Here is a 23,774-nt window from a genome sequence, read left to right on the forward strand (position 1 = left end):
GGATAGGACCAGAAATAAGATACACTTTTACTTATATTGTCATTTCTAGCATGTGATACATTTAATATTTATTTTCATTCGACAATCGTTAAATAATGAAAAGGTAATTTCCCGTTTCTCATTGTAAATCTATGCTATTGATTGGTAAAGCGGGAAATTTCACTTTCTTTTATCTGGAAACGTGGTATGTAGTAATGATTTATTGATTTATTCACAGTCTTGCTTTTCAACATTATACCATACACCATTTCAGCTGTGCAAAACAAAAATAAATACAGTCATTCTTATAAAAGGAGATGAGAAAAAGGTGTGGGTGTGCCTTGTTGCCTGGCTCTTTCTGCCTCCCAAATGCTGTAAAGCTATATGTTCAAAACAAATAAAAAACAGTAATCCATCCATAGTGCCTGAAATTCTCTCCCATGTGTAACCAATGAATGAAAGGACTGCTGAGGTATGATACATTTCCAATTGCTTCAGGAATACAAGCTTAAGCTTAATTGCGTCCACACACTGAACTGTGCAGTGAGAATTCAAACTTGTCATATTAGCTGAGCTGGATGTACGATTCCGAATAACGTTATTACCGTCGCCCCCTGACACCCTGTTTCTGCAGCTCTGAGCAGAAGTGGACCGTGAGCCCCCGCAGGAAACTGCTGGTTGCACATCACTGCCCTTCGACTAGTGGTGTAAGACAGTTACCGTGTTCACAGAGTGCATGTAAGAGGCTGATAAGACCAGCGTTTGGATCAAACAAGGGTAGGAGAGGGAATAAATGCCAAGGCAGCGCTGGTGCTTTCCTGGTTCATCTGCTTTGTGTGTCTGTCTGTCCATCTGATATCACGCTTCAGTGCCTAAGAAAAGCAGCATAGCAAAGAGTTTTAATTCCAAAAAAGTACTTAAATGCACATGGGATACATTATTTTTCAAGAGACAGACTGTATAAAGAAGGAAGAAGAAAAAACAATTTGTAAAATTTAAACAAAATTTTAAATACCTTACCTAAAAAATACAAAAATGCATTTTGTTCCATATTGGTTTTTCTTTTTATGTGTCATTTTCTGTGTAAGTGCAAAATAATCACCCATACATTTGTGACCACAATTCAGTTGTTTCCGTGTTAGTATACACAAATCCAAAGAGTCATAATTCATTAGTTTGGTTCAGGTAACCCACAGATTTACTCTAACTACTCATTCTGGCAATTTAGTCTGAGGTAGAACCTGGGTTTATGAAAACAGACGTGAGGCAGTATTCTCATGGGATTATTGATTAAATGACGTATTGATGGAAGGCTGCAGCCTCCAAGCTGGGTATTGATTCTGTGTTTCTAGGGATTGGAGGACAGCGGCATAAAGAGATTTTGTAACTCTTAATAGCCTTAGAGAGGTTAAGAGAAGCTTGTGACTAATGTAGTACCATTATCTGTGAAGGGCTATATCGCTCCTAATGTCAGAATTTTGATTGACCCAATTTCATCCTTATGAGGGGCTTTGACTACATTAACACCCTAACCCTGGACCCACGATCCCCACTGTAGCCCCTTAGGGAAGCAAGGACCAACAAAATTCCTTTAATTCAGAAAAAAACTGTCATGATCATGTGTACAATTCAACACTGCTTTACTTTTTATATTTTTCAAACCTAAAATGAAATTGATGCACCAGTACTGAGGGAGGAGGTATTCTTGTCAGTAACCACACTCTCTCGCTAACTTGAGTATTTCTGTTTTCTTGAGGGAGCACTCAAAATATGCTTTTCTCCTACTCGATGAGAGAGAGAGAGAGAAATAGACAAGAAGGCGAGAGACAGAGAAGAAGAAGCTGAGAAAGAGAAAGAGAGCTTAGTCTAGATATCGCTTTAGCCCCTTTAGCACTAGACTCCAAGTTGGTGCTCTGCGTGATACATATGACAAAGCATTCTGGATGTATCTATGATACAGAGTCCATTTGAAAAAATGTGAAATTGAGGGCTTTTTGAATTGTTGTACTGACATGTAAGAAAAAACACTAAACTTATATTCATACAAAGTTACAATATCATTATCAGCTGTAACTACTGGACAAGGGGCATCCCTTATTTGAGGTTAACCTGAATCCTTTAATTTCTCTACTTTTTGACTCCCCATTTATATCAGTGAGGGTACACTAAACATTGGCAGTATAATGCAAGTATAATGCAATACAACGCAAGAGCACCACAAACCGCAGCCTCCAAAATAATCATTGTGTTGAACTGTGACTTCTCTAAAACTGTTTAAACAAAAACACAACATTATAACCTTCTTAAAGGTAAGATTTTTTGCAGGACTGTTGCATTAGACTGAATTAGTTTTAGCTCTGTAAACTGGTAACTAAGTGCATATTGACTGGCAAAGGATAAGATGCCAATTACTTAAATAGTAATTAAAACAGTAGTAATCATAATACTATCTTATTTTTCCTTTGCGGATTGAAGTTGAGTTTATTTATGCTAAGCACATTGAATGACCTCTATGTACGATAATGTGCTATACAATAAATGATACAACAAATTTGCCTTGCCTTTTTAGATGATCACACTTTTTGGAAATTGAAGTTCTTCATCTGTTCTTCATATGTGCTCTCCTTGCACAAACTGTGTTTTTTTTTTAAAATTCTACTTCCCTCACCTGTATCTCACTCTTTACTGCGTCTGATCGATCTTGACAGCTGTCCTTCCCCTAAGTTGCCCTACAAACACACATGCACACACACACACAGAAAACAAACATTATGGAGCATGTGCGGCACCACGGGCCTATCTCACAAAGCAGCATTAGTAATTTAGCTGCAAACCCCAGTGTATCGCTCTTTACTTCCGTCCATGTTCCAGATCAGGTTTGAAGGCGTTAAAGGTTTTATTCAGCGAAGTTTAGCGGTCCTGCTTCATGAGAAGCAGTTCAGAAATCCACCAACCTTACAAAACAGAATATTGATTCTGTTTTATGTTGCACGGCTATGACAAGCTGACAAGTGAGAAAGTGGTGGAAAAGTCAAGAGCATCCAGAGAATGATCCAGAGGGCAAATTAGGAGCAGGGAGACAGGAAGGAGGAAAATATCAACAGATAAAGGGGTAGAGAGAGAGAGAGGGAGAGATGCGAACTTACTCCAAGTACACCAAGTTCCTCTGACAGACCAGTGCTGTTGCGCTGAAGGACATTTTATCTTGAGACCAAGAAGTGACCTCATGCCAATAAAACAATGTTAAATCTGAGGCATTAGGTAAGTGTTTTCAATCTGTTGTGCTTGTCTGCCAAAGCTCCCCCCCTTCACTCTTGGCTGGCATTTCTCAAAGCTTGATGTTCTTTGTGTTGCCAGTCTCCATGCATAGGCTTTTCTGAGCTGTAGAAACACAATTTGAGTAAACAAATTTAGCTCCTATTGCTTGTCACATTTTGTTTCCCTACAATCCCTGGGCAGAGAAAGAATAATTCCTATCAGTAGCCACATATTGGATTTATATTGAGTGCTTATTCTAATGAATTGCAAGTCAATGAGCCTTTTAATTGTTTTTTCAGTTATATGCAGAGTGCAAGATGTTGCTGTCTCTTGCTGTTCAGCAGAGCTGAATGCTGTGAAAGATTTTAAAATGAAGTCAGGTGACCATTTACCTTCACATTGGCCATGACAAGTGGTTCATTAGCAATGTTTGGGTGTGATCTTGCTGTGATGTGTGTGGTGAAACAGTTCGTGCTCTCAATTCCAACTACAACTCCAGAATTAACCAGAATTAAACATCTGTTATGATTAAATGCCCTCTGGAAACACAGTTTCAGTTTGAGTCATTACATCAGTATGACATAAGCAAGTCTCATGCCAAGGCAAATGTGATTTTGCCAGTGAAATATTTTCATTGAGTCTTCCTGTCTTCTGTTTACAGTTTAAGGATACATATCTTCTGGTGGCAATAATCCACTTTAAAATGGCTCAAACAACTTGGCAAACACAGCATCATCATCCATATCAAGTGGATGCTGGAGGCGTATTTGGAAAGCGGTTTATGGTTACTTATGGTGTGCCATTCAAATCAGAGTAATAGTCAACCACTATTTGCCAAATACTGCTCGTGTGAAGCCCAGCTCAATAGCCTCTTCAGATCTCTCTACAGAGAACAGCTTGTTTTTCCTCATCTCTCTGTCTCTCTTTCCAGACCTCTAATCCTGCTCCATTGTCTCTCAGTGCTGGTTTATGGAGGTTAAGGATGTGAACAGAGGGGGAAAGCAGTCATTATAATTAGAAACTCCCCATTAACACCAGTGTTCAAAATTCGCAGTTTGTTTGCTTCTCCTGTATACGCATAATAAATACATTTTAGTTTGATCTGGTAGCAGTTACTCGCTCTGCTGTAATTTTTTGATAAACTGATGTACGATCAAAAACATGTTCTGCTTTTAAACAGATTTCGTGCAAAACTTGATTGCATTTGTGACATTATCACATATTGCTTTTTCTCATGTTACCTAATCCCCTGAGGAAACCATGGGAGTTTCATCTCATTCCCAGGCCCAGATATTGCCTTTATGGTTTACACAACATTTGCATTGATGGTTATATTTGAATCACAGATTTAAGTCCCTGTTTTAAACAAAAGAGAAATTCAGAAATTTTGTACTTTTGGGACAAGTTTCAAATCTCATTTTCAGAAGCAAATTGTTAGTCACATCAGATCTCTGAATACTAGCCATGCTTCTTACGTAATGTTCTAGAGAAACTTTCCATAAAAAGTAGAATAAAACAACAACAAAAAGTATACTGGCCAACAAAAGGACAAGAGGCAAGACCAGGAAATAAACTAACCCACAATAACTTTTTTTCAATGACCTGAGATTATTTCCATAGTTTATTTTTTATCCATTTGTAATTATTATTTTCATTTGTTGCACTCTCTGTTCAGATGTTATCACTGTATTTTGAATCAATAAGATGAAAAACAAGAATGGCTTTTATTTCCATCTTTGTTTGTGTCGATGAAATGTGGAGAAACCTGTCAAAATAAAACCAAAAACACGGGCTGAAAAGAAAGAGGGCTCAAAATATGTACACGTGAACATGAAATATTGTTGGCAGGAAGTTAGCAAGTCATTTTTGACAATGTCTGCAGTGTTTTCAAACGAAAGTGACTCGTTTATTGCGAAGGAAGTGGCTCAGCTGTAGGTTAGCTGACTCCCAAATGGCTAATCATCAATGTCAACATGAAAATGATAAGTCAGGAACAGACTCTGGTGGGTCTTATCGGAATCCACACCTTTAATGGTTAAATTTACGACATAATTTGCACAAGACGGGTTAGCTGAACAGATAAAACGTCACAATGATATAATGCTAAACCTCAAAATGGGTAACGCCACCTAACTACATATTTATTTCTATTTAACTTCACAAGTCACCTGTCTCTGTTGAGCCTGTTAAACGAGTTTTCTCTCTCCAACCTCTGTGTGTCTCTGCCGATCTCACACACACACACACACACACACACACACACACACACAGGAGACGACAAGCAGGAAGCAGAAAAAAAAAAGCAGACAGCAGCTGATGACAATAAGGAAGTGAACGCAGTCGGATTGGAGCTGAAGCCTTTCTTCTGCTGTAAAGTCAAAGTTGATCAGTCGACAGCTCAGTAATAGAGTCTCAAGGCACGGCGGCTGTGCTAAGGAAGCTAGCCATCGAGCTAACACCTCTGCTGACTCTGCATGGTCTCAAAACGAGCCCCAGACAGAGAGAAAAGCAGAGTGGGAGAGGAGGACACAGACGAGTAAGTACACACTGCAGTGAGCTGCAAACTGTTAAGCCCCATAGGACGAGGGAGAAAATGCCTTTGTGCGTTTGTGTGAAGGTGTGAGGCAGAGAGGGAGGTGAAAGAGGGGGAGAGGGGGAGCTTTCTCTTTCTCTGCATTACAGCACTTTTTCTGGCGGTTGTTTATGTCAGCAGTGGGAAAGGTACACAGACAGAGCTCAGGAGAGGAAGGCTCCAAGGAGTAAGAGAAAGTGAGGAGAAAAAAAGATTTCTGTATGTATGTGTGTGTGTGTGTGTGTGTGTGCGCGCGCCATGGTCTCTTTTCATACCTTCAGCCTCACTCCTGCAGAGTGGACTGAATGGAGGAGGGTGAGAAGGGGAAAAGACACAAACAGAACAAAACATGAAAAGGTCAGGGCCTGACGACATACCGAGGGAGGTGAGAGGAGGTGTTTGGTCATGCTGAGGGTACAGGCGTACACACTCAGCACTCTCTGTTTGTGAGTCCGTAAACACAGTGAGTATGTTTGCACACAAAGACAGCTCAGTGACTGCAGATGGGGTCTTCCTGGTTATTGCCCTTGCAGAATTATGCTTTTTTTTTTTTGGGATCCCTTGTGTGATAATGTTCCACTGGATGGTGTTTCCTGTGGACTTTGCCCCCACCCCCCCCCCCCCATACATCATCTGTTGAGGGAATATTATATCAGATGGGATTAGTCCTGAGGATCTTGGACTTTCCCCTGTTCAAATATGAGAGCTGTTCACCGAAGGTCACAGCTATTAATATCCTGTCCTCTACTCTGTGTGTCTCCTATAACTTACTTTTCTAATCCCAAGACTTATTATCAGCCACCATGGACCACAAAGGGGAACCACAGGACGGAGCCATGGGGGTGAAACAGGAGGAGCTGCCACAGATGGACGGGTCATGTGATGCGTGCGAGCCTGACGAGGCCCAACCAGCCACACAAGTGTGCCACGCTTGCAGCTTTGCCTTCTGCCCTCTCCATGCTGAGAGACATGCCAGCAGGACACATCATCCGCTAATGCCTTATAACCACAACGGAGCACACGCTAATGGACCTGGCACCAACAGAGACTCCACAGTTGGGAGTGAAGCTGAGGATGAGGCTGAGGCTGATGCAGAGAGGGCAGCTGGAATGGGCGCAAATCAGGGGATGGCACCACTTGGAGTGGCAGTGGCTAATGGGGATGAAAGCGGTGGTGCTGAGGAAAGAGAGGGAGCCCAGAATCGTCTGCCAGTGGCAGCTGAGCTGGGCGACGGAGCTGAGGGTGCGGAGGCAGGGCAAGAGGCCGTGGCTGCCGGAGAGGCTGGAAAGAGGGACACTGTAACAGTAGAGAGACTGCGCTGCAAGGAGCATGGGCAGGAAGGCTCCCTCTACTGTAAACCAGATGAGAAGATAATCTGTGTGGTGTGTGCTGTGCAGGGTGAGCACAAGGATCATGAGATCATTACTCTGCATGAGGCCTATGTGTGGCAGAAGGTGAGTCACACCCTCAGAACATGACAGGTTTATACATGGCAGACTAATGCTATGTGATTCACTGTATGCCCTCTTTGATAGTTAATCACCGTGGCATGTTCCACAACATTTGCAGATCGGTAATGTACAACATAATGTATTCAGAGCATCACCTATCTGGCTTGCATTTCTAATTCAGTATTAAGTAGTATGCTAATAGCCGCAGGCCCTCTATTCTTAAAGTCAGCTTACCAAGGCTCTGTAAGAGCTCGGTGTAATATGTTAAACAAAACAATGTCTCATGATCACCCACATGACATCATTAATAAATCGGTTCAATTATACAGCAACATAAATGATTTCTATGAAAACTGAAATGGAAATGAAACATCATGAATATCCCCTCAATGCCTGTTTTGCACAGCATCAATTAGGGGGTCACCCTTCCTCCATTTCCTAGGTTGCTTTTTGCGTCAGGTGTATGTAATAGGTCCAGTGGGCCACTAATTGTTCAGTGCAGCATTGCAGTGGGTCCAGTAAGCTGGGCTAATGTTGTGCTGGAATTTGATAATCATCACTCAGGGCTCAGTTCTGCAGAGCATAGTGTTTGTGATGATTATATTACCGTTTAAAGCCAGATGATATCAGTTCACTGAACACATTCGGACTTTGTTATTGCACAGAGGGCCAATTAACAGGGCTGTGATAGTATCAGAAACCAGGACTTAGTTTTGGATTAATGTTTTGAACAGTCAAGGGGGCTTTGTTTGTTGACACCAAAATAAACTGAATCAGAAAATTTTGGCAAGAGCCTTATTTGAAAATCATCACCTGAAGCCGGCGCATTTAGCTGAAGTAGTAGCCACCCTCACGGTTTTCTGACTGTACATGTGTGTTTCTGAACAACAAAGTAGAGCAACACACTTCGCTGGTTTACTCTTACATCACAGCCGCATATGGATTTGATGAGGGACAAAAGGGGTCACACACACATGCACACACACACACACACACACACATACACACACGGACACACACGGACAAACCCAGCCTTAGGCCACATTATTTACTCTAAACCTACTTTAGCTTTTATCCTGCTTCCTGTGCCAGTTTATTCATGTGAAAGAAATCCTTTATCTCTGGGAGTAGTGATAGGATTACCCATCGAGGTAAGCTGCATATAGCATGTAGCTTGTCAAACTTTCTATGTAAAATTGTAGCCTGTGATTGACTGGTGCAGGCTGTGCCATACCTTTTGTTGGTCTTCTAATAATATCATCCCTAAAATATTTTTGCCAATGTGCCCAGTCTGTCTTTTATAGAGTTGTAAACTAATCAGTAAAGCATAAGTTAATTTGATGCTCTTCTAAATGATTATCAGCTAAAAACTAGCTGAGCGTTTCTACTTTAGTTTGACTCACACAAAGAGAATCTGACTTTATGTGCTGTGCTTTAAGCCCTTATGTAGTGGAATACTCTGTTGTGTTTATTGTTTGTTTGTCTGCTCCATCTGTAGAGCAGGCAGGGTTATGACCTGCTGGGCTGTACACAACAGATGGCTGAGAAGATCAAGACCAAGTGGACCAACCCTGAGGTGAGTGCAAACTCCTGCATTTAGACCTGAGAGCTGAGTGGAATCCCAACACGAGCTATAGTAACTCCCAGAAGAGTTGTGCTGAACCGATCTCATGTAGTAATGAGCTCCCACCAACTCTTATTAAATGAGATGAGATTTTCTCTGCAGCAATTAAAATGTGGATTTGACCTCTTTGCAAGGAATGACAGCATATTGCGTTGCTTTTCATTCTATGATAGTGCCGTGTGGTTTGATTAAATTTGTCGATGATCTTTTGGAAGATAACTCACAGTGCTGTGCCCAGATGTTCAATTCACTATTTGCATTTGAGAAGCTGAACAAGTGGTGTAGTTGCAATGGTTCCAAATAGCACATAGTCACTGCAGATTTGGTCCATTGTGATTTTTTTTCTTTTCTGACTTTGTTTGTTTTATCTTACTCTATTGGCCCATAGTTATACTTTGTACTCGGTATGATCATCTCATCATTTTATTAGCTTTTGTAGGTTTCTGGTAAGGTTTTAAAAACAAACTTTGAAACTCTTAGTTTCAAACCGTGGTGAGCCATAGCAGAGGAAAAATAACAATTACTCATTTCTAATTCAGTAGGTACAGCAGTGAGCACTGCAGTGGTATAGACACTGCATCTGTGGAGACACAGCAGTCTAGAATGAGATAAAGAGGGATTAGAAAGAGATTATGTCATAAAGGCGCTGGGTAGTAAACATTAGAGCCAATTATTTCAATCCATATATTTTTCATGCCACCCCATTCACAGATCACAGGTCTTGCCTATTGGGTTTCTGCAAACATAATTCTGTTTGAAGCATGGGAGTGATGGCATCATTGTGTGATTACTGAGTCATGTCATTTTCAGGCTTCAGTTGATGTCACTTTCTTGACTCAGCACTTCCGTGCTACAGCAGAGGTTCGGTTTTGAAAGTGACTGTGTCTTATGCATTGTCATGTATAAAACAGAGAGAAATGCTGAATGCTGATTACCCTCGAGCTGTTTTTTAAACCCTTTTTGAACTTAAGTAAGTTGACAAAAAAAAATCCCTGTATTCAGTCAAGGTGGATGTGGTGTTTTATGCACTGTAAAGGGTTTCTAATGTTTCTCCTCCTTGATATAAATAAATTAGATGGACATTAGATGAACATTAAAAACACCTTTCAATATTATGCAACACAAATGTTCATTACACGCTGACAAATTGCTATGGTTATTAATTAATACTAACATTCACAAAGTTATTATTTATTCCAGGGCTCTTGTTTATGACTGCATGACAGTATACACATGTTTGACTTTTTCTTAAAACCACCCACACCCACACCTCTATACTGATGCCAGTCAGGTTGACCACAGTTTAGTACTGTTGGCAATTGTGCAGGAGAATCTGATGGTAGTTAACGAGGGATGGGGAAGTGACATCGATTTCTTTGTGCCGGTCAGATTGTCTCAGTCGGTTGTATGAAATAAAGATGTGAAATAAGCGCCACAGGCTGAAGTAATAATCTTAACCTTATTCCAACCTTTTTTGGTAACCTTCACCAGGCTGCCGTCTGAAAAAGAAGGGTGCCTAGTGCATTTCACACACAGTCACCGCGGCCATCAGCCAAAACAAAAGCAACTCAAACTGAATTTTCATGACAAGTCAACCTTGAAAACAGTGCCTGTATTTCCATTACAGATGCCATAGTGGGGGCATGTTCTAGCACTGAAAATAAAACCTGACCACAGACAGTTATGTATTGTGCAGTAAGAGATGTGACGGTGAGCAGCAGGATCAGGAGCATACGTCTAGGTCTCAGCTATTTACAGCTGACATTGGCTGCACCTGCTTTCTCAACCACCCCTGCAGCTCCTCTTCTGCCTCACGCGCTGCTCCTAGGACCGTTTCTGAACCTGTCGGAGAGCAGTGGCACACAGGAGCATTTCCTACTACCTGCAGAGGTGTGACCCAGGCACACCGGCGTAAAGCAGAAGGTTAATTTAAATTAGTATAATGTCGATTATCATACTGAAATATCAATGCTTCCCCAAGGACTTCCTGGACATTTAGTCTCGTGCTACTCCCCTGTAGAGGTGCAGTGTGTTTGGCGAAAAACCACTTACCTGCTCACTCACAGGGCACTGTGTTAGAAACCATTATGTGGATTTGTCGGCGTGTCCTCTCTGCACTTTCAAATGTCAGCATCTCTTATTATGCATGACAGGCAACCATCAGAGTGACTGCTCCTGGTGAGGAAAGTCGTGTGTGTGTGTACATACACTTGTGTGTGTGTGTGTGTGAGAGAGGCAAAGAGAGAAGGAGATAGACGTTGGGAGTTGGAGGAGGTTAAATTGCATGGTATTGACATCCTGAAGGACTTCAGAGAGGCAGAGGTGTGCGCGGCTGCCTGTAAGGAGTTGAGGGGTGGATGAAAAGATTTAACCCTTAGCTGCTGTTTGCTTATTAAATCTCGCCCGTTTAATTATATACTTTGCCGCAGGTGTGGGGAGTTTAATCTCTCAAAGCTCATATCTCCATTCTCCACAGGAGAATGGAATATAATGCAAAAAGCAGTGATGAAGCTGCATACATATTAATAGATAACTGGAGGCGTAACGTAACATGAGGGGCCTAGATGGCTGCCTGTCAGCCAGGCAGCTAGAGTTACTCATTGTCAGAGAGCTGGAAAAGATATATGAAACATGTTGTGGCTTCAGACGAGGACAGCAGGTAGTCAGCATATTTACCCCTCTCATGTTTTATTTACTCACTTTCCACCACGCAGGGTGTCCTCTAGGGCACACCCTGCCTGTGGAGCTGCTCTCTGCAGCAACAGAGAGAGGAGTCCGATATCTGGAAGCAGCACAGAAACATCAGCCCAGTCACAACTGTGTACATGTGTGCAGTGGCTACATCCATTATCCCTGCCTCATAAAATCTACAAGAGCAGCAGACACATTAAAGCTGTCTTAGGGAGCTGAGGCCGAGGAACAGACGGGAGAGGCATGAAAAGACTTGGCTGCTGCTGTTAGGTTTTTCCTGCTTTTTCTTGTCCTCCTCTACCTCCATCCCTTTCTACCTCCTCCTCCCTTCCTTCCTTTGTCTTTCTACCCCCTCTCTCATTGCTCTTTAAGGCTGTCATTCCCTTTCTGTCTTCACTCACAGCATTTTAATTGAATTACTCGGTATCATTCCCCAGAAAGTTGCTTGGCTGACATTGCTTCACTCAGAACCAATAAAAATGTGCTGGATATTGAAACTCTGCTATTATTAAACTAAAGGCCTTGAGTCTCATTTTCTTCTTTTTGTGGCCTATCTTACTTCCCCTCTTTCTATTACTTTATATGACTTTTGAAGACCTGGTGTTTTTCAGGTTTACTTTCTATGTATTACTGTTTTATGTCAGAGGCCTAGTTGGAGAATCTAATTTCTGGGGGAAATAGAAGAGAGCGCGGGAAAGAAAGAGCTGTGTTTACTTGGAACAGGGCCACTGATGCCAAGGGCAAGGACAACTCCAAGTTCAGATCCATTTACTTCTAATGTTCTTGTAATTGTTTTTAGGCTTTTTTTTTTTTTTTTTTCCTTGCTTTTTTTTTTATTTAAAGCGTCACACAAAACAGACATCTGGATAAGTGACAGGACTGGCTCTGATTTGAGAACATTCAGAGAAAGTTAACCTTTTGAACTCTCCCCATCAGAAGCATCAAAGTTGGAAAAAACATTTTTCCTGTATCTCCTTAATAAAAAAATTTTAAAAAACTAAAAAAAAGTTATTTTTTTTAATTGTTTCAAGCTACAGGATGGTCAAATTGAGAGAAATAGTTAAATTCAATTTAAATGCACCATTGTATCAATGGGGCATCGTACTTTCTCAAAATTTCAAATAACGTGGTATTTGTTTGAACTTGACTTGGTGATGATGGACCCACGTGTTTGTGTTGCTAAAAAGGTTAAGATTAAAAGCTGAGGCTACTTTGATATTTGTTGTGAGCTCTTTTTAGCTCATTTTTGTTTGTCATTTTAGTGTGAAGAACTCACTAAAGTAATAAAATGATCTGTTTTTGTTCCCTAGGGCTTCGGTTCTTTGCTTCTGCAGCTTTTTTGGCTGGACCACAATAAAGCACTTTCATTTCATGTGCCATTATTAGGCAGAGGAGGTAGAGGAATAAGTAAACACAAGACACACAGAGCAAGAGAGAGTGGGAGGGAGAGGGAGACATTGGTAACTGCTAAACTAAAGAAACCAGCAGATCTGAACAGCAGAAACGCCAGCAATGTGAAATGAGACAATATGCTTACTGCTGCACAGCAATAAAAGCGGCAAATGGCTTTTAATTACAGGAAGTGTTGAGTTTGTATTCACCGCTATTAACATGTAAAGCAGTAACTTAAACACAGCAAACGAGACTTCGTACTAAAACAGGTACGATCAATTATACACACCAAACAGAGGGAATCTGACATAAAGTCCAGCCTCAAATAAAGGCCCGTTAGTTTCTGCAGTTGAGGTAAATAAAGGCCCCAGTCACGTTTTGAGGAAATACAATAGTTGAAACCATTGTGGTTCCCAGAAGGAGGCTGTGCATTGTGTGACACACAAAATAGGATACTCTGTCGCTTCTAACTTTCTCTCTGAGCGATCATTTTACAAGTAAATATAGCCAAAAAAACTGTTACAGTCTTTGTCTTCAATTTATGTGTTTGGTAATTTTGTCAGATGATGTTACGACTGTAAAATCAGGACTTTAACAGTGCAGAACAGCAGCTTGGAAATGGCTTGGAAGTTAATATATAGTCTTAATGGGCCATGTTTCAGTCACTATTCCAAACTTGTTCTGTTTTCTGATAACAGAAAAAGAAAAAACACTTAAATGAAAACAGCTTCGTTGGAAATTCGGCTGTATTGAAATACTGTACATGTGAGCACAGAGAGTGGGAGAGAAGCAAACAGATGAGGGGCTGAAATCGGCTGACACTAGGCAGAATGCAAATAGGATGCGTTGGCGTAATTTGTTTACACTGGTTCCACAACAGTTTTCAACTGCGTCCTCAATTTTGCATGTTGACCGTATGCGGTCCAGCCATGCATAGATTTTTACCTAGTCTTTTTTTCATCAGTACTTATGAGTAGCACAACCTTTTCTGTAGCCAGTCACAGAGTTTTTTTTTTTCCTCTGGATTTTTAGCTTTCAGCCCACTTTCAACTCATCTCCAATATAATGTACAGAAAGACATGAAATCAAGGTTCAAGTTCCACTTTCTGGTTGAAATAACCAGATTGGTTTGGCATAACTGCAGATTACATTGCATATTTGAACAATGTATCTTTTTTATTATTATTATTATTTTTATTATTTGCTTGCATATCCCTTCATTTTTAGATAAAAAGGGTTCTATAGTAATAATACAAAGTATGCTAGAAACATGACTGAAAAAGAATTCATCTTTTGTAATCTGCTTTCCGAACGTCCTCCCTTTACTTGAAAAAGAAATTAGCTTTCTTAATCTGCTGGCCTGATATCCTACCTCTGCCTGCACTCTCTCTCTCATCCCTCGTCCTTACTCCAACTCTGCCCTTGTAAGCAGTGCGTCGTTGTCTCTCCCGAGGCCTCATTTCGCGGCCTCAGCTTGCAGCAATGCAAATGAAGATTAGCACGCATGAATGCTCCTTCCTTGCTAGCAGGACAAATTCTCAGAGAAACTCTGTCACTGAGTGAGAGGTCCAAGGGCAGAGGGCTCCTGTTCAACAAGCACAAAGAGCACTGATCCAGGATCACGGGTCCCATCTGCCACTGAGGCCACGGGGACTTAATGAGAGGGCAGGGGGCTCTGCTGAGGTCCTGGAGATTGGGGGATGTGGTGATGGAATGTGTCAGATTAATGACAGATAAGATACTAAAGATAAGTTTTATGTTATGCTGCTGGCCGGCCTATTCATGTCGTAGCTTTGCTTTCGGGTAGCATTGTTCTTTATGATTTATGCTAGCTGCGCCTTCTCCATTCCCTGTAACTTGTTACCACAAAGGGATATTCATTAGTTGTCATGAATGTTGTCCCACATATATAAAGTTACACTGCCTTTACCGTACAGATACATACACACACATACAGAATATTGTCCCAATATATATATGTGACCTTTGCTAATGTTAACAAACTTGATCATGTAATATTAGCTAACATTAACCACCATGAGCTACTGGTCATGAATCAAACTTTTTATTTGAAAAAAGTATTGTTTCTTAGTTTAAAAGTTACATGGTCTTGCTGGAAGTTACTGATATACTAGCCATTTAAAAGAAATACTGTGGTTAAAATTGAACTGTTTATATTCCTGATGTTGAATGCTAAAGCTACACCTGACATGAAATTAACTAATGAGGTAATTACTGCTACTGTTAGCTGTTAATTTATATAAATTTATAGATTGAAAAGCTCCCTGAAAAAAAATGGTGAGACTGAACTGAAATTACCTTGTTTTTATTTTAATTGAAGTGTTTGTGAATTTATTTTATTAATGACATATGTAAGCACCGACTTTTGATTTACCAAACCGCAGCTGTAATAGCTCTAAACAGCAAAAACTACATCTCATGCATCTTTGTCACCTTTTTCACCCCTGATGAATTTGCAGCCCTGTCAAAACATGAGCAACCTCTTCTGCATTAAATTCTAGTCCCAGCTCAAAATGAAGTAGTAAATGCCTTGTCATTTTTAATGTGCTTTTTAAGTGCTCTCTGCTCACGTTTAAAACGATGAGTCTCCTAGAAGATTTAATCAGCCTGTAGTATAATTTAGTATGGATATATTATATCTGAGCACGTCTATTGCTTCGTACATTAAACTGTAAGAATTCTATTCCAGAGGCCTAAAAAGATATATTTGGAAGGTGCTTTTCAATCACCCATTCTCACAGATACATTTCATTTGTGTATCTGAACAAGAAATGGAATCTTTGCTAGTCAAACCCAGTTGTAGTCTGTTGTTCCTCCGCTTTCATACATGTATTCAGGGCATTGATTTTGGTGAAGCAAAAAGAGAAAATGACTCTTTGCTTTCCAATTAGATGTTAACTAACTCTCTCTGTCTGATTCAGAATGAACAATGTGCATGTTTTTCTCTGCTCATACAAAGAAAGTAAATTAAAAATGTTACTTCTTGTGCTTGGTTTAATGGGCAATTTGGAGAATCTGATTGCTTGTGCAGAAATGGCAAATACATGATAAAACTTTGGGCCCCTAGGGGCCTTGGTTCTGCCAACCTCAGTGAAGGCTGATGATTCCTTGCTTCACTAGAGAGAGGGAGGCTGAGGGGAAACAAGATAAAATAGATGGAAAAGTGAAATTCTGCCCAAGGGAAGAGGAAAGAGCGAGCAGCTGATGTTCGTAGATTGAAGTGATTATAACATATTCAGGAGCAGGGATCATGACAAGGGACTTTGGGGTGTTTTACCTTATGACAGCATCTGCGCTGGAGGTGGAACCATCTCCATGGGAAGGATTGTAGGGAGGCGTCTGTTTACTGAGGTGTTTTAACGTAATGAGTCATATCTAAAGAGAGCCTCATCGGGGAGCAGGGAGAGGAATTAAAAGGGTATCTCAGTGAGCAGTTCACTTGCCTTGAAAGCCAAACAGATGGCTTGCTGTGGTAGAAGAAGCCTCTGAGGTCTCTATCTACAGATGGGATGCATGGAGTTTGCGTTCAGGGGATCTTCTTCAAGCTATCAATTAGCTCTTGCTTGACAGAGGCCAGTGGGTTTCTTAAAATAATATTCTCATGTCAAAGTAAAAGATAGAACTTTGTGTATACTGTGCTGATTCTATATGTATCTCTATATTTCATCGCTGGATGTTCAGTTCATACCCTTGAAACTTTAATCATCTCATCTCTATTTTACTGCACTTGTGTCTCTGTTTCTCTGCTTTATTAGTGAATCTCCGTCACCCATACCTATACTGAAATTCATTCAGATTAATTTGAAATGGCAGCCCAGCATCTCTTTTCTTTTCTCCACCTATACTCACCCAGTCGGTTCCTTTACTCCCCGCTTTCTGTCTGCACTATGTATCTTAGATGTCCACAGAGGAGCTAGAGGCCTATGTGAACAGCCAGTTCGATGAGCTCCGCAAACTGGTGCGTCTGGAGGAGAAGAGGACCCTTCACCTGGTAGACCTAAAAGAGGCCTTCCTGACGGCATCTGCCGCAGAGAAAATCGCAGAGATCACTGTCCAAACGGAGCGGCTGCAGGAGGAGATGGCTAACATCACACACCAGCTGTGCCTGCTGGAACAAGCTGAGGCACAGGCAATAGGTCCTGTGGCGGTAGCAGAAGTCCTCGTGGCAGCGCCTGGACCAGCCCACAGAGTGCTGGTGAGAGGACCCTTCCTTCCTTCCTTCCTTCATTCCTTATTCTGCTTCTAAAACAGCTTATATACAATCAGCACGTTTGAGTCTCACTCACTGCACAGTAAATTGCAGGTAGAAAGGTTAGTTGATAATGTCACAGAAGCCCAGTGTGACTGACATTCAGCATGCCATTAATTATTTAGTGTGATGTTTCAAGCTTGGAGGTTTTGGATACTTAGAAACACAGTTTCTTCTACATATTTTTATACTTATTTGCTTTTCATAAGCTACAGTCTAATTCAGTAAACCATGTAGTTGAAGGTGTTGGCCTTGCTCAAATATGGCCCCCCGAACCCGAGGTGATTTCTTTGTAGAAGAAATTAATGGGATTTCTGTTACAATGTATGTTTAATGTAGGCTTTTTAAATGTCAAAAATGTACCTATGTGAATTTGTCTGACTAATTACACTGGATCCACCTGAGTAGTTAGTTTAAACATAGCATATGCCAAAATGTATGAAAAACCAATGCATTTGATCCAGAGGCCCATTTTTGAGCCAAGCAGACACCCTGAATGACATCACAAGGTCTGCTGAGAGCTGACAACACAAACAAGCAGGGTCAATAATTAATTAATCTGAACTTTGAACACAGTAGATCGGTGCCAACATTGGTGCTAAGGGTAGCCTTTTAAAAACATGCGCCGTTGGTCTTGTCAATGAACAATTACAAACAATTGTCCAGCCAGACACAAAGCCATTTTGTTGCTGATCGTGTGTAGCTGACTATACGATGCAGGCTGTAAATAGTTATTGATAGTTTACTGCATAGGATAATCAGCAGTGGCATCTCAATCTGTCTTCATGCGCTTGTGACGTGGCCTAGAAAAAAGTTGTTGCTTGAAAGGGCTTGGTGCCATGGAGGCTTGATCCCAGACCTTCCACTTAAACAATTATCTTCCTAATGACTGTGGCACCTGCTGCGTAGTCATTATAGCAAAATAAATATGGTAAACAGGTGCCACTGTAGACAACTTTGTTCTCGATAAAAGGAGAGACTGGCTGTATTTATCCAGGCATGCATTGTTGTTTTAACATATAGAAATGCAGTTTTCCTTTCATACAGTCACCTGCGTGAGCGTGTTACAGGTAGTCAGATCCAAATAAATCCTGAGCCCTTGTGCTGATGAAGCAACTATGTTTCTCCTCCGGCCCCAGTTTTTTCCAGTTATGAACACAGCAGCTGGGTGCACTGTTCCTTTCCTTTTTTGTGCCAGCCCGTCAGTCAAATTTAGGTTCTCATGCCAAAGTACTGTTCACACCAGAGCATGTGCACGGTTACAGCTTATAATTTACACATTTGCATGTGCATAAACGCGACAGTAAGTGCAGGCAATTTCTGTGCACTGACATCACTTCAGATTCTTCAGCATTTCACTCCCTCATCTCTCATTTGAACACTGACAAGGAGGCCTTTTTTTAGCCCCCAAATTAAAATATATCCCACTGGTCTATCTGCCACTTGCCACTCTTTAGTCACCACAGTCAAGAAAGGAGGCTTGAATGTTCTCGAGTGTGATGCTGTGCGTTGAAAGGACGGCTGCAGTAATGAGGGTAGCTGATGTGCAGGTGTCTTTACTAGCTGCGAAATGAATCCATGATGACCAATTGTTACCCCGTTTGTTCTCATGTGTTACTTATTGCTGGATTACGTAGTATGGTATAATACTATACTCAGTAATATAGCTATGCGTAGTCCTATTTGGTCACATGAGAAGTGTTTGTAGGTGTAGTGAGGGCACTTATGCAGTAATACACTTATCCAGCTGGTGTGTATCTTACTGTGTTTATGTGGATGCACACAATTCAAAGTGATTTAGAAGGAAGTGTAAGTGTAGCGTGAGAATGTATGAAACAGTGAGATGTGAAGTGAATGAATACAGGGTTTCCATTACAGTTGTGAAAAGGAGGAGTTACATCAAGTCCACCTTAACACACCAAAACGTGCAGTAGTTTTTGATGGACAGCGTTTTAGATGTGTGGCGCCTCATGGATCCAGTGAATAACTGACTCAGACATTAATTCTCCTACTTGTTCACTCACTCTGTCACCTTCTGCCTCATGGTGGCTGTGCCTGCAAATGGCACATTAAACTACAGTCCTTCATGTGCCTCTTAACTGCACTTCTGCCAAACTGATGTCTGTGATATTAGGTCTGAAGCGATACATTTCTTTGATTAATCTGCCAATAATTGTGTTGATCAGTTACTTACAGTAATTGTTCAAAATGTCAAAACTGACAAATCTCAAACTGAGCTTCAGATGAGAGTTTTGTCTTGCCAGCAATAAAAAAAAAAAAAAAAACTTAAATTCAAAGCGTAATGTATGAAAAGAAGTTAAGCACTACTTATATTTGAAAAGATGCATTTTGTGTTAATCTGTTGATCAGTTCATCTGTTGCACTACAGGCCACTAACAGCAAAAGCTGCACTAGTCCACAGTCATTCTCGCAGTACTGTAGTGAAGTAGTGCGAGAGATTTGAAATCCATGAATGAAGCCATGAAGACACGAGAAACAAAGCCAATACCCTCAGCTTTGTTCAAATGGAAATAATATTTGAATATGTTGACCCTGTTTGTTGTTGTGGGTTTTGTTTACTTCTCCTGTAAAACACAATCTAATCCTGTTTGCTAGAGAGCAGCAGTTGCAGCCTCCAGCAGTTTTTGAAAGGAGGGCCTTGATTCCGACTTTTTACAAGAAAAGAAAGACTTTGGCTTCAGAGCCCAGTCAGAAAAGCAATTGCTGCTTTGTAAGCACATCAATCCAGTGCACTGCAGCCATGTAACAGAAAGCCTGTAGAATAGAGCAGCTGCAATGTAAAATGTTTCTCACCTGAATAAAATCCATCCTTTAAACTCCCCCCAAAAAATAAACTGCATAATTGAGGTGAGTCTTCTTGATGAAGGTCAAACAAACAAAATACCACTGGCTCTGTTAAATAATCTCCTGTCTTTCTTTTAATTCAGGCACAGGAACACACAGGTGTAGACACACATACACAAACACAATAAAGGTCAGCAAGATTAAAAAAAAAGCGTCCTGAAAATGAACGAGAGAGAGAATATATTAACAAACTGTGTCCATTTATTATCAAAACCCTGTTTCCCTGTAGCTACTCATTTGTACAACCACCCAGTGTGTTTACTTGAACATTCACTGATGACTATATAATAATTAAAAACACTGATATGTAATTTGGCTGGAGGTAGACTGGTACAAGCACAGAAAGATGTATGCCGTCCAGGAAATTCATACAGAGACACAGTTACTAAACACACATATTAAAATGAGGAGATGGAAATGCTTAGGTATGTACATAATAAAAAGGTATATATAGATACTGTAGGTAGAATGAAATTGGAATTATGAATATATTAATATATATAACATATGCTACAGTAGGTAACATAGACCATTTAACTTTCCTGATTATAGAGAAGTATATTAAATCCACTTCTACCAAATGTTCCTTCAAGCCAGCAATGGAGCACTTGTGATTTGCACATCCCAGCCCACTTGTGTCTCCATCACCTATTTCACTGTGTAATTGTATTGGACCGTATTTTCCCATGTATGGCTGAATAGGTTCTGTAAAGTTCCTTCAGTCTATGATTATGTTTAGAAATGTGGAGGCGGAGGCTCAACACTGTTTAAGCTATAAAGTCCTTCTGGCATGACAACAAAGCCAAGATGCCTCATTAGCCAGATATTGCGAGTCTGCACCACTGACCCAACCCTGACTCATGACCCAGGTGGCAATGAACTGAGATGGGTTTGAACCAACCCAGCCTCTTTCCATGCAGTTTATTTCAGTTTTGTTCATTTTCAATATAAATGCATGTTGAGGGATAGTTTTATTTTAAACCATTTGAGAACTTGAAAAAAATGTATCAATAATTCATCATAGGAGCTTATTGCAAACCCATATGCACTGAAAGGACAACTCCTGGGATTTTTTAACCTGGGTCCACTATTGAGCAAGAACAGTATTCCTGCCAACCACTAAACAGCTGCTACAGCATAATCAAGTGGTGCATTCGTCTGCGTCAAAAGTGCTTGTTTTTGCAATTGACAGCTTCAAATTGTTATTATAAACATCTGACAACATTATGGGTTGGATTTCTACACAGATACACCTTTTTGTTAAAGAGTAAGACCCTTGTCGAACCAGAAACACCCATTATATGGCTCTGTTCAAAGCCACCAGACTCTATGGACAATAAAAAAATGTTTTCCTGGCAGAGCACGAGTCGCTGTTCTACTGTGCCTCAATAGGTTAGTTAGTTTGTGTTTCCTCCTTTCATTTGAAATGCTCTGTGGCACCATTTGCATACTGGCTTTTGGATGTCTATATCAAATGCAAAATATCTCCATACACCAGTCTTAAAGTTTTTTTTTTTTTTTTTTGTTTTGTTTTTTTTCCCACAAGCTGCGGCAGACCTGTTTCTGTACCTGCACTTGTTGCTGTCATCCCACATGTTTTTCTTGTTCACATTGTTCACTGTGCCTGCTTTCTTCTTCTCCTCCTCATGTTTGATGTCAGACTGCAACGCTTGTAGGGTCAGTACACTGCCCTCATCCATGCTCGAAGAATCATATATCCAGTACCTACAACGGTTACTGTACCTGTGCTGTGCTGTAGAAAACAAGTAGTGGCACATTGTTCCGAAATTTGGCATCAACTTGGTACTGAAGAATCTGTTCTCATGAGTTCTCACAATGTTGACAGACAATTAGAACAACAATGTGAACCTGTCAGTGGCAAATACAAGCAGGACAAAAGCCCTGTTTGATCACATTGCAGTGTAGTGGTTGCCGGGTATACCATTCTTGCTCAGACTTTTTAGAATTTAAATGATATACTTATAGAGACTTTTTCTACATTCAAAATACTTATGACAGAACTCAGGAAATGTCAAATGAGATGTACTTTTCATTGTAGAGGCAGGTATTTCCCACAGATCACTGCACTGTAGACTAAGAACAGATAGAGATGAGATTATTACAAATACTAATTGACCTCCATTTAATCGTAAATGACACTCTTCTGTTGAGCTGTTGAGTTAACAGCACTCTTTTGAAAAAATGTTCTTATTCTAACAGTTCAAGAGCACATCAGTCTATGAAGATTTTTTTAAATTTATGAATGGAACAGCTTTAGGTGGCATCTGTTGTTGACTGACACACAAGCCTAGGTTGGTCTTAGCTTTGAGGGACCAGTTTTTATGTGTGTTCAGGTATTGATTGAACTGCCTTAAGCTATGTGAATAAAATAGGAAATGTTGAATCTGGTATTATTTGCCTCTCAAGGTCGAATAAAAAGATTTTTCTCTACACTGTTGCGAACTGGTAATTACAAAGCCCTATAGCCGCCAGCTTCTTTTTCACAGCATATTTCTGTCAGTTTTGTGGGCAGTGGCTCTACGAAACTCTTTAATTAGACCAAATGAAAACAAAGCACACAAATAACAGCATAACATTTTCATTGCTGTGATATAATGCAATCAAAACAAATATCAAAGAAATAGAGAACGCATAACTAAATCAACACTAACTTATACAGAATCCTCCACAAAATGAAATTTGACTCATGTGGTATGCTGCCAAGTTGAAAGTGGACAAATGTGAACACAGTATGTTCTGCTTTTAGTCTTTATCTGATCACCAGGAATGAGTACCCTGACATTATGAACGACAGGATAGGTTCAATGTTGATGTTCAGGGGAATGTAAAAAGTGTAGCGTACACTCACTTTATACTTTTTTGAAACACTTGATGAATGATATTCTTTTCCTTTCCACTAACTCACCTACTAACAATGTTTTTAACCTGTCAACAAAATAGTTTTTTAAACAATATAAAAAAACTATTTAAAAACACCCTTTTGTTTTTCAGTGTCGTAAAATCTACCACCGTTCAACTTATGTTATATCAGTGAACCTGCCAAGCAATAGATGAAGAGATGGACTTTTGCAAACGTATGCTTTGTGCAGAAGTCTTTCAGCAGCCACTTGAGAGATTCTTTGGTGATTGTCAGTTTTGCACCCTGATTTCACAAATTGACTTTTGAGTCTACTGAAGTGTTTGACAAGGTAAACCAAGAAATATCTCACCGAGTTCCAATATTTGAATCCACGTATTTGTCCAGATCTGAACCTAATTAAATTTAGAGCCAAATCTTAGTCAGTGCGGCAGACAGCCAGTCAGTGCTCCGCAGCTTCCACTCTTCAGCTTTCCTCTCATCTCCTGTGCTCAACATAATTCCTTTCTGTCTGAGCCATCTCAGCGCTGGTAGTTTGGGTCCAGTACAACAGAACAGTCTGTGCTAGGCAGAACATTAAAGGTAACAAAAGAGGCTGAAGGTCCTATTGACTGAAAATACACCTTATTAGGAATGGTTTAAATAAATAGTTTGACATTAGTACATAACAGTGATTTTAAGAATGATACATGCATACTGGAGCTGTTTGGCATGAGAACTACTGTGTATACAGATCTATGAGTAAATTCATTCATTCATAAGCCTTGTGAAACGAAGTAATTACATCTTCCAGG

The 23,774-nt window shown here is 40.4% G+C and overlaps 1 protein-coding gene and 1 long non-coding RNA gene across 3 annotated transcripts in view; one reads left to right on the forward strand and one right to left on the reverse strand.

The window, feature by feature from the left end:
* Positions 1–36: 36 nt before the first annotated feature.
* LOC139635814 (uncharacterized) lies at positions 37–5,553 on the reverse strand. The gene is made up of 3 exons (XR_011694293.1): positions 5,406–5,553; positions 2,648–2,708; positions 37–851 (listed from the first exon to the last, which is right to left on the reverse strand). It is a non-coding gene; the product is annotated as an uncharacterized lncRNA (long non-coding RNA).
* Positions 5,225–23,774, forward strand: part of trim44 (tripartite motif containing 44) — a 41,958-nt gene continuing 23,408 nt past the window's right edge. Inside the window, exons 1-4 of one of the 2 annotated variants that reach the window (XM_071503302.1) lie at positions 5,225–5,773; positions 6,608–7,263; positions 8,759–8,836; positions 16,887–17,183. In XM_071503302.1, the coding sequence (XP_071359403.1) occupies positions 6,613–7,263; positions 8,759–8,836; positions 16,887–17,183 (1,026 nt within the window). In that variant the 5' untranslated portion in view covers positions 5,225–5,773; positions 6,608–6,612. Of the gene's footprint in view, positions 5,774–6,595; positions 7,264–8,758; positions 8,837–16,886; positions 17,184–23,774 lie in introns of both variants that reach the window. The other variant, XM_071503297.1, reaches the window with a different exon arrangement.

This window comes from Trachinotus anak, unplaced genomic scaffold (assembly GCF_046630095.1).
Source record: "Trachinotus anak isolate AG129_WGS33_773 ecotype Australia unplaced genomic scaffold, CSIRO_AGI_Tana_v1 ptg000002l, whole genome shotgun sequence".
NCBI lineage: Eukaryota > Metazoa > Chordata > Actinopteri > Carangiformes > Carangidae > Trachinotus > Trachinotus anak.